The 11,665-nt window shown below is 41.0% G+C and overlaps 1 protein-coding gene across 1 annotated transcript; it reads right to left on the bottom strand.

Moving 5' to 3' along the window:
- Positions 1-7,632: 7,632 nt before the first annotated feature.
- Positions 7,633-10,122, bottom strand: LOC134016851 (CMRF35-like molecule 3). Its single transcript, XM_062456115.1, has 4 exons — positions 10,010-10,122; positions 9,579-9,908; positions 9,089-9,269; positions 7,633-8,792 (listed from the first exon to the last, which is right to left on the bottom strand). Exons 1-4 carry the CDS (start codon positions 10,041-10,043, stop codon positions 8,666-8,668), a joined length of 672 nt encoding a protein of 223 aa, XP_062312099.1. The 5' UTR covers positions 10,044-10,122; the 3' UTR covers positions 7,633-8,665.
- Between the last annotated feature and the right edge of the window lie 1,543 nt (positions 10,123-11,665).

The raw sequence follows: 11,665 nt of genomic DNA, 5'->3' as shown, positions 1-11,665 counted from the left end.
TCTTTTTTGCTTTCTTTGGCCTTCAGTTTCCAGAGATGTTATTGTGGCCATTCCATGTTCCAGATGGTTCCAGGTTGGGTCGTGACCCACCCAGTCACCAAGGACATCTGCTGTTGGGCAAGGGGAAAGGACACAGCTCATGATACATACTGCTGTTTATGAAAGCTCTGCCGGCAAGCAGGGTCTTGAGGGATTCCCAAGTATTGTAAACACAGAAGAAAAATATCAGCTGTCATCACAAAGGTCATTCATTCTTTTCATATAGAATGTACATTAGCTTTGAGGGAAATATTTCACAGGGCAAACCATGTCATGTGTACGTACTGTATATTGTTTGTGTCCTAATATAGCTGCCAAAATTAGATGCATGCAGTTCACTGTAATTACTGTGATTGCAATTAATGTACTGAGTTTACAATAGCCCAGTAGCAGAGGTGACCCTTGGACAGATTTAATGGCTGAAAAACTGTTTACCATTCTTGGCATTTGTTATAGACAAATATGAATTCTAAACAAACTCACACTCAAGAACTCCACAATGTTGGCCAGACGGATTCCATTCTTGTCAGGTTCCAGTCATTTCCTGGCACTTTCCATGGAGGGAAAACACAGGACTGATCTTGCTCATCTGATGCTCCGTGTTTAGGCCACTACAGAGCTGACTAAGCTGCTGCCCTGCAGCCAGCCAGCCCAGACATCCCAGCCAGCCCTGCAGCCAGCCCAGCAGCCAGCACAACCAGCCCTGCAGCCAGCCCTGCAGCCAGCCCAGCCAGCCCAGCCTGCCTGGGTGCCAGGCATCTGGTCCTCAGTGCCGGGGTGCCAAGGAGGCCACCAATATGCTTTAATGGAACAAGTCAATCAGTGGTGACAACCACACTGGAGGAAGAACAAAGCCTAACACAGGTAACAGAGCTGGATGTTTATGGATGCTATTTTTTATGAAACATCCATAAAATAAAATGTTTCTTGGATTGTTGCTGTCAAAAAATTAGCGCTAATGTTTCTAATTATTCTAAAATGTTTTTTGTCTGCTTCTCATATCTGAGCTCTCACTTTTAAATAATGTAAATTTATACGTAAAGAGGCTTAACACTTTTTGACAATCTCAGAGGTCGTTGTCTGCCTGAACTATATTGGATCAAGAGTTTAGGAAAAAAAAGTTGTAGATGTTCTTACACAGATATCTTTTTTTCATAGAAAGAGCAATGTAGCTATTTATATATGTCAATAGATCTCAAAACTTGGATGTCTGCAGTGCACCTGCAGAGGGAGTACAGCCATTTCGATTTATTGGAACAAAATAAGAGTTCTCGTGGAAACGGGGAGGAGGGTAGTGTTGAGAAGTGGGATAAATGCCCTCTGAGCCAGGAGCTCTCAGGTTGTGTGTTCATCTCAGACGGTCCCACACCATTTCAACTTCTCACATCGACTCCATTAGCTTACGTGTTTCTTGGCCCGGCGGGAGACTTTGGTGTCAGAGGGAAAGAAGTGTAGGGAAAAAAGCAGTTTTTCAAGGTCTTTAAATGCTCTGCGCTGACAGCAGAGGGGAGAGTCAACACTGTTCACAGGTTTCCTGCCGGCATGATTTCCAAAACCTTGCTAAAGATGAAGAACGTGTGCAGACAGAAGCTGTCAGCAATCTTGCAGACTCTCCAGGTGACGTTGCCTCTGCAGCCAGGTGTTGCGTGGGATAAACCTGGAATTGAAAATTACATTGGAATTAGAAGACTCCAAACTTGATTTGAATGAGACATAACATTGCTTGGAGATTAACCAATGCATTTAAGACAGCCTTTATTTATGATGAAGGCAGATTACATATTTAAAACTGTTGATTCAAAATTGAACTTAAACAGTGTACGTCCATCAGGCAATACAATACACATCCCTTATACAAGAAAAGAGTGAAATGTACTCTTCCATCAACTCGTTCCATCCCAGACATGGGTTGCTCAGTTCTTGTGGTAGCAGTTTGTCTGACAAAGTAACTAGCAGGCTGAGCATGTGGTCCCCTTGCCCACTGAGATATTTGTATCTGTGATATGATAGTGTGCAGTGCATCTCTTCACTGGATTGCCTAATGTGCCTTTCCAGGGTGGCCAGAAACATGAAGGAATGTAAAAAATGGGGTGACACTTTACATTAAGTTACATTAACTACCATATGACTATGTAGAGATATTTATAGTAGCAACATTCTCGTTAAATAGGAATTGCTATGTTTACGATCCTGTTTCGCCCGCGAGACAAAAATGCTGCCTCCACCTACCTCAGTTACGACCCACTAAATTCTAACAAATATATTTTTTAGACGCTACACATGTTATACATCGTTGGAAAGCTACGATTCTTGTGCTTCCATTGAAATAAACCAATTCAAGATCAAGTCGCAATAGCAAGCAAAGTCAACGTCTTTTTCCGGTGAACATTCCTTCAACAATGCCAAAGAAAAAAGTTGTACTCACCCTAAGTTGTTCAAATAGGTCCAGGTGTGCAAATCATGCCATCAAAACTTGATCTGCGTAAGTCCCAAGGGTTCAAAGTATCTAACCATGTAAAGTAATTCGTCCAAATACAATGTTTTACGTTCATGAATAGCCATTATCCTTTGTTTCATTATGCAAGTTAGCCGACGGAAGAAACAACTTGTTCACATAAAAGTGTTATTTTCTCCGGTTAGCAACGGAGTATTTACTAAATGAAGGTATCAAAATGTCCGTTGAACCCTCCCCTTTTGATTGACACCTTGTTCGACCCAATAGGAGCTTCCATGCCCCGTTGACAGCCCTCTAAAGCCAACTAGGTCTGTGCGTCCTGCCCCCTCCCCCGCCCCCCCCCCCCCCCCCCCCCACACTCGTTCTAAACAAATTTCTCGAACTGGCTTCGACTGGCTCTGAAATTAGCTTATTAGCCTTGTAGCTGACAGCTAGCTGAAAATGCCAATACCTCATTTGTATGCGTCTGTGGAGCCTTCAAAATAACAGTCGATTGCGCAATATGGTTGACAGAATCAGTGTTCTTTGTGCGCCAATCCTTGGAATCAGATAAAGCACTCCAATGTGTTCATGCTTCAGTTTTTGTGTTTCAGTATTACTAATTAGGGATTTAGCTATTATATATGATAGTTCTAAGTACCACCTTTCATTAGAGATAACAATTATGAAAAATAATACCTTTTTATTTGACCTTGGTTACAAAGGGTCATTTTGGAGTCTCCAAAAGACCCTTTTAGAAAATTCCTGGATGTACTCTTATAAAAACATGTGTCAAATATGAATATATTGTGGTATTATGTTTGACTTTTGATTTGAATTGGGTAAGGCTTCAACCTGTGGTCCAATTTAGTCTTCCAGATAATACCTACCACCTCTAGGCCTCTTCAGGCCTCTGTTTTCAAAACAAAATCTAGGCGGAAATAGAAATTTTCACTTTCCTTGTGTTCAAGCTTCTATTACTCAACACTAGAAGGACTGACAGGGGTCCTGACAACAGGGGACATAACTTCAGAGTGTCAGCTTTCAAAAGAGATCATTTACATGCATGTACTCCAAATGGTTCAAGAACAGCTTCCAATTTACTTTGGGTATGCTGTTTAGGCGTTTTTAGGCACATTTAACAGGATGCTTAATTCTGAATAAGAGCGTCTGCTAAATGACTAAATGTCTATTTTAAAATAGGATTAAGTGTTATGTTATTGTAAAAGTGTAATAAGGCACAGTATGGGGGAGGGGTGTAAGGGGTAAGTGAATGTTGTGAAGGGGAATTGAAGGTTGTGCTACCAAAACAAGATTCATGTTAACATCCCCTTACCCCTGGAAAGCCCTACCATCCCCATACCAAGTTTCACTTGTGTAAAAACTGGTATCACTAAACCATAATTCAGTGTAACTACACAGCAGTTCCTATGTAACTATAGGTCTATGTAGTTAAATGATAGTAATTTTGATGGAAAATGTTAAATGCCAAAAATGTAAAGTAACAGCTCTACCAGGTTAATAATGGAACACAGTCAGATTATTCTACACTAACTCAATGATCTCCAACAGTGTGTCTAGAGAGCAAGTTGAGACGAAGGCAGTTGTGGTTTATTGTTCAAGTTGTGGTTTAATGTTCAAAATTAAAAATGGAAGATTAGTTATAATATTTATGGATGAGGAAAAAAAAGAACTGTTGATTGACAGGCTGCCAAACAATTTGCTCTAACTGAATGGCCTACGGTTGTACTCTGCATACTTACTCTGAACATTTCTTATATTCTTTAACAGATGGTTTAACTGACTGTGTTTTTGATTTGGAATTTTTTTACAAATATGCAGCCTGGGTTGTGATGAGTCATGCAGATGACAGGCACAGGCTTCCTGACAAAACCTCTGATCCCTGAAAAGACTGCCCACCTGAACTGTCCTAAAAGGCCAAGTTTGGTAAGTCATCCAACAGCCAAGAAGAACTGAAGCATCAAATTTGAGCAGGCAAGAATTTCTTAAAGGCTGAAGGCTTAACCACAAATTATCAGGCCACACCCCCCGAGCTGATTGGATGCCTAGTACATGCCCTGCTCATACTCTCTTGGTTTGCTGCAGCATGTTTAGCTGCATGTTGCACTACATAAGCGCAGCTAGTTCAGGCAGGGAAATCGGGCAGCGCGCGTCAGTCATCGGGGACGTTAGGCGTCTTACTCCACCTTCCTTTCCTCCGCCCACTACCACACCCATGTTAGCAGCGCATATCCATTGGGCCACGTCCGATAAGGCGTCTTTAAAAGACGCGCGGATACGCACACACTCACCCCGGTTGTTGTATGATCAGTGCTGCTGCCATCCTCCACCATCCCCTTCTCCCCCATGCTGTCTGTATGTTCTATCCTTCAGAGGGATTATATCTCCATTGCTCCCCGCCTCATATGTCATGTATGGAGGTGTTGCATCGAGGAGGCAGGGAGTGCTTCCCTTAGATCATCCACTCCGCCAAAGTTAAATCTACATGTTCATGTCATGTAACAATACATGCTCAAATCCAATACCTGATTGTCTTGACTGAACTGTCTTCTCGTTTTGACTGTGGATGCATTATTTGAGTAAGTTATGGATATTAGCTATTGCTATTTCCTTGTTCTGAGGTGAATGCTTTGATTTGTTCAAGATTTTTATACCGTTGTTTATCAATTATTGTTTTTATTAGCAATTAAATAATCTGTCAGTTAACTATTTGTTGGAAATCCTTTGAAGGGACCATGAACTGCTTAAGGTTCTCTTTCAGGTCTACAGCCTTTAACTAGTGTGGCAATGCAGACTGAGGGTTTTGGAATAACCCAGACACCAAGAATTCAGGTTTTACAAGAATATTGCAGCAGGTGAAACCTGAGAGAAAGAAAAGAAGGGAGACCGAGATGGATGAGGAGAGAGAGAGCAAATCAGAGGACAGAAAGAGATAGACACAGATCTGTCTGATCTAAAATACAAGGAAAAGTAGTCTAACTTGTGCCCTTTAATTTTCATCAGTTAGCAATTTGAAATTCCTTGTTTTGGAGCAATCCCAGGCATTACTAAACATTGGAAACTTGACATGATTGATTAGGCTGACAGTGTGGTGTCACCTCCATCCAACACCCCTCCCCATCCCTCCCCTCGTCCTCTACAACACCCTTCTCCTCATCCCCTCTCTTCAACCCCCCTCCCATGAGCGCATCTCACTCCTTGGAGAACTCATTTTGTTTACATCAACATCTCTGCCATCCTGTTGTGTCGGGGGTTTCAGTCCTTTTCAAAGTCCTTCAATTGTTCAAAGATGTCTCCTTCCATCAGAGGCTGTACATCTGATCACATGAGGACATCAAAGGGACTTTGACTGCTTATGCTCCATTAGTGTGTGTATTGTTTGTTTGCAGCGGGAGCGTTGCTTGTTCTCTGGAGTAGTACCAGCAACGACGGGACGCCAAGTCTGTGCTGCTCATGGGAGCTTTTTGATATTTTTCAAGTCATGTCGAGCTATACAAGATGACTGTGAGACCATCTTATAAGTAGCCACAAGGTCAACGTGAACTGAGTTTTCAAATAGCATGACTGTAAAGTGCAGGGTTGAAAGTGGGCTGACTCAAACACGTGTCAGCTATACTGCTTTGCCTTGGACCATGTTTTCTAGGTATTATAGTGTCAAACTCAAAATATCATAATAGCTTATGTTTTAAAGATCATAATTCTGTAATTGCCAAACTAACTCTGCCGGTCGACATCTTCAGCCTTGTGATTTCAAACTGTCTCTCTGAATGTTGCTCTCCCCCGCTAATGAGAGTCTTGAGCCTTTAGTGGACCATTCAGTCAGAGATCAGATACATACGGCTTTAATGTCACCATTAAAAAGCTATTGAATGTAAAGTGACCCACCTGAAGACATAGCAGGCTTGTTAGTAAAACGAGGTTTTACTAACCCCAGATGACCTCAGTCATCTTGCTTTATACATTTGGGTTGTTACTGGTTCCACCCCCTCGGGGTGACATTAGTGGAAATGCTTCATTCATACCAAATGTGTAATCTACACCAGTCGTTTTCAAACTTTTTTTTCGGCGACCCACATTTTCAAAATGACAAACCATCGCGTCGCGACGCAATGAAAAGGGGTGTTTGCAAATATACAATTTCCCTATCGTTATTATTTATTTGTTCAAGTTTTAACAGAATAATTCGTTCTAATTGTTATCAGTAATAATATACGCCACCACAGCTGCCCTGCTAATGCACAGTCTCTGTTTGATGTTATGGTAGTTCAGAAAGAAAGATAGGCCTACTTCCACAGTTAAAGTTCCAAAACTTTGCGCCTTTATTTGAGCGCAATAGTTTTTTGAGCTTTATGTAAAATAAACATAGACGTTTTTTCATTGGTAAAACCTTGTCTAGTGAAGGTGATGTCTTTTGTCTAAATTTTTCAGCCCCACCCTACGTTTCTTAGCCTGGTTTTCCATCGTTATTCTTCTCACAGTGCTCCCGATGGCCAGTCCGCTACTGCGGGGCTGTGCCGCGGTGGTGGATTTTCAAGTCATATCATTTTAAATTCTCTCGCTGTCAGGGGGTGCTGCTGCAGCACCCTCAACACCCCTAGTTCCCGCGGCCATGCTTATGTATGTATTTATTTAAACACGTTTGAAGTTCATGATTCGTACCCAATGTTTCTGGTTGGACTTGGACCTCTGTTGACGTGTCTGGCTCTGGCACACGCTGACGCTTTCTCTGTCAGTGGTATCGTACCGGGCCGGCAACATGCGAGAAATAGCGGGGCGCAAGCAAAAGTGCCCGTACGCTTAAGAGTAAAATGTAGAAGAGACGGTACTGCGTATCAGTGGGTACCGGCCCACTTCGAGCACTGCCTATGACAAAATAATTCTGAAAATATATTTGCCGACCCCATTTTCTCACGACCCAGACTTTGAAAAACACTGATCTACACACACAGAAATACAGAGCATGATTTCAAACGACACAAACTCATCTTTTGGGGATTTTGCATTTAATGAGAACAGTATTTTGGTGATTATGTAACACCCTCAAGGAATGAGTTAAATGTGTCTTGATCCACATATATTTATTCACTGTAAAACATACAGAAACACATTCGTTATAAAACAGCGCAAACGAACGGGTTAATTTCCTCCTGCTGAGAACTAACTAGTCTCCATCCTTTAGCTATACATTTCCAAGGATATCGGACTGTAAAACAATAAATATGTGGTCACGTGACTGAACACCGAGGGAAATAGAACCTAGGCTAACCGCACTCAACACATGTTAGTTAGCTAACATACAGATAATCGCTATTTAAATCAACCGTCGCATCCTTTTCACATTCTACCACACATTACATGTTATTTTACCATAGTACACACAATTACATAACAATTGACACCAGCTCACCTGTAAAACATACAGAAACACATTCGTTACACAACAGCGCAAATGAACGGTTTTTCCTCCTGCTGAGAACGGAGTCTACATCCTGCAGGAGCTAGCTTCGATACAGCGGTCTGCTGCCACTAGTGGTAGAACTGGTGTACTTATTCATACTTTCAACAAAACCTGGTGTATTTCTCCCTTCAGGCAAAAATCTTGCGCTGAGGGCGCAACAATTATCCATTTCTAAACCTTTAGTATAGCTTCTATTCAGACTGTAGCCATAGACACATGTGGGGTCATGGGGTGAGTGCAGAGGGCTGACCCAAACACAAGGAGACAAGGCAGGCAAGATCAAATAAAAAACAAAGACTTAAGGCTACTTTTTGCCAAAAAACAGGTACACAGAAAGGACACTAACAACACATTAACAATGACGGCATGGACTGACAAAAAGTGAGCCCTCAAAAAGGTGAGCCGACACGGTTCAAAGAGAGAAGGGAGAACATCAAGGCAGGAAGCTACGCCTCAGTAGGAAGGAAGAGTGTCGCTGCTACTACCACCGGTCGATCATTTGAGATTTCACTGTTGAAGCCTCACGCACAGGCGTGAGCCGCCAACCCAGGTGGAGCAGGGCTCCCTGGAAGATCTTTCATTTTGTTCAATAGTGTTTAGTTTCGGTCATTTAAACACACGCAAGTGCTGTTCACCCTCCCCTTGTTACCAGTCTCCTGAATTCTGTGCGTCTCAGCCCTGAATCTCTCTGTGGCGTGCCACAATACACATGATCAAGTCTCAACAAATATATAGGCTACTGTGTTGAATAGAATCTGAAACAGAAAGAGCACGACAAAGAGGATCCATCGAACAAGTCTCCAAACTCTCCACACAGGGTCATCCTCGGAAGTCACAGAACTATGGAAAAGAAGAAAAAAAAACTTTTACTTATAGATCCGGATAGTTTGTAGGTAGACTTCTACATATATTTAAAACAAACAATTCATGGAACAACTCTGACAGTCAGTCACAAAATGCTTAATTGTCCCCCAGGAAGTTCAGTAATAATGTAATCACCAGTGAGAGATTTGAAGCTGAGACATCCTGATCTGATGTAATGTGCTCTTCTACTGTCATAATAACTCACACACATTTTTAGGTTTACCCAACCACACATTTCTCATCATTATGCTTTTAGTAACATGCTAGTTTACCTTGTCACATGTATTGTAGAGTTGTACAATGGACCTGTTGCATTCAGCAGGGGAGTCAGGCATGTTGTTGCCTCAGAATGAGTTGATGTTGCTGGGGAAGTTGAAGTTGGTATTGTTGTGGTAGTTGTTGTGGTACCAATTGTTGTAGTAGTTGTTAATGATGTGATCTGTGATTTATGTCCTGTACAAGTAAGGTCCACAGAGGAGTTTAATTATTGTAAAAAACTCACAATGCCCTGCCACTTGCTAAAATGTATAGTTTTCAAGTTTGACATCCCTTAAAATATTTAGCCTAGCTCTATTTTTGTGCAGGACTACAGGTAATTCAGTACTTATATATTGCTTGTTAGTAATATAGGGTCCAAGTGCTACTTAGTTTAGAAGTTGAATGTTATATAGATAAATAGATAAATGACAGACAGACAGACGTAGACAGACAGATATATGCAGCAAAAGATCATCAGCACGAAAATCCTTTATGTGTACTCACGTTCAGAAACACGAACACTCACAGCAAAGGACACCCCTTGACCAGCTGTTTCAATCGCACACCAGTAAGAATCACTATCCTCTAGTCGAACAGCCTTCATAGTGACAGTAAATATGCCCAGGTTCTTGTTGTCTATTATTTTCACATTATTGTTCATGTTTTGAGGTTGATCTGATCTAACTACAACCCTACAGAAATACCAGTAGGAGCCCCTACACCAGAACTTGACCTTGTCGCTGTAGAAGGGATGGTAGAGGCAGGATATCTGAACAGATTCACCCATGATGCTCGTCACAAGGGCTGGGCCAGATATAGAGGACAAGGCCGTTGCTGTATGACAAAAACACAAGCAGCATTACTGTCCAATCCTAGGACAAAGATTATTCAGAATAAAAATGTTATACCATGTGTTGATGGTCATGATGCCTTACCTTTCACAAATAATAAAATTAAAAAGACTGTCATTGTTGCTTCAGAAGTCCTTGACTTCTAGATGTCTTGTATGTTTTGCTGCCAGAGAGTACTGAAAATGGAAAGTTTTTGTGAGGTTGTTTTATATACAAGCAGGGCAGTAGTGTCTAACTTCCTGTCCCCGTTTGAGTAGCCAGACAGGAAGTTGTGTGAAGACCTGTGGAGGCATTCAAGTAAAGAGAGCCAAAGAGTATGCAAAACCAAAAACCACATCCAGTATGAAGATGTTGATAATCAGTTTTAATCTCACAGAAGAATAATAAGTATAAGTAGCTGTCAATGTGAACATTATTTTCATATCACCATCATTTACCTAACAAAGAGGTGGTGTGATTTTGTTTTTTTCTTGCTCAAATGTGCCTGGAACACAGCAATCAGGTGGATGTCATGGCCTAGGCTGATTGAAGATAGTCTGAGCAAATAGAAAGACTCTCCGAGAAGAAAGACCAGCCTGCTTTACCTGTCTCCCACATTAACATATTACGGAGGGATGTTATTAGCATTTGCACTATCATTTATTTTGTAGTGTTTAGTGACACTGACTGTTTTACCCAAAGTCTTTGTATAGTCAAATACTGTAAATCCATGGAAGGATCTGAAAGGAAAACAAAACAGTCCTAATAAATCAGATTTTGTAGAAAGACAGCCAACTCTTCTAGTTTAGTCCTCAGAAATGTCAACATATTTCCAATAGTAATTCCACACAATTACTCACAGCAGTAGCAATAGGAAATCACTAAACATGCAACAATCCCCAGGTGAATTCTCAGCCAGTGCTTTGGCTAGCTGGCAACTCTTAACAACATTATCGAAAGGTCAGGTAAATGGACGCTTATTAGCCATCTTGTTATTAACTTTATAACTACCTCAATGTTATTATGTTGTTTGCCTAGCAGAAATATGCAAATACACTGATATTTATTATACCTCAGATACTGTATTTGTAAAATACAAGTGTTGAATCTCTAGTCTAAACTTTCACAAAAGGCTTATTTCACAGGCTAATATATTTCCCTTCTTTTAAGACCACTTGGATGTTAACAAGTAGCTCATGCCACTGTCATGTTTAATGCATATTTTGAAACTGTTGTCTCTCCTGGAGGCTGTTACATACAAACATGCACACAAGGTCTGCTAGTGTTGGACCTTGGACTTCACAACGTGCATCATAGCGCAAATTTTTTTTTAGACCAGAGTCACACACATCGGTCAATTTAAGAGCGTGACCTCGCTTTTGATGTTGCACTCCAGTGAATATGTTTCTAAAAACCTTTTTAGAAAACGTTATTTTTCCCTCAAAAACATTTGTACGTGGCAGAAGAAATGTCTGTGCACATCTGGGGTCCAAATATATCAAACTTGATGTAAAGAAAAAAATTGAAATGTCTTTAGGTCAAGTTTTCTGATATTTATGAGAAGGACACCTGTGCACACCAAATGGACATTACACTTAATTGTAATCTTAGTTGTAGTCTTATTGTTATATTTATAAATACTATTTTATAAAAACGCCTACTCTACTATTTATTTTAGCAAATGCTTTTATCCAAAGCAACGCAGTCACCTTCATATAGTTGCTACAGGTAGCGAGGACTCAATGACTAGAAGATACAGTG

Source organism: Osmerus eperlanus, chromosome 3, assembly GCF_963692335.1.
Source record: "Osmerus eperlanus chromosome 3, fOsmEpe2.1, whole genome shotgun sequence".
Lineage (NCBI taxonomy): Eukaryota > Metazoa > Chordata > Actinopteri > Osmeriformes > Osmeridae > Osmerus > Osmerus eperlanus.
This window is presented reverse-complemented; position numbering and strand designations above follow the sequence as displayed.

Coding starts and splice junctions, on each gene's coding strand:
- LOC134016851 (XM_062456115.1), bottom strand. CDS start 10,043: ATGACAGTCTTTTTAATTTTATTATTTGTGAAAG. Junction 9,909..10,009: donor AATTTTATTATTTGTGAAAG/GTAAGGCATCAT, acceptor TTTGTCATACAG/CAACGGCCTTGTCCTCTATA. Junction 9,270..9,578: donor GAGTGTTCGTGTTTCTGAAC/GTGAGTACACAT, acceptor TTACTTGTACAG/GACATAAATCACAGATCACA.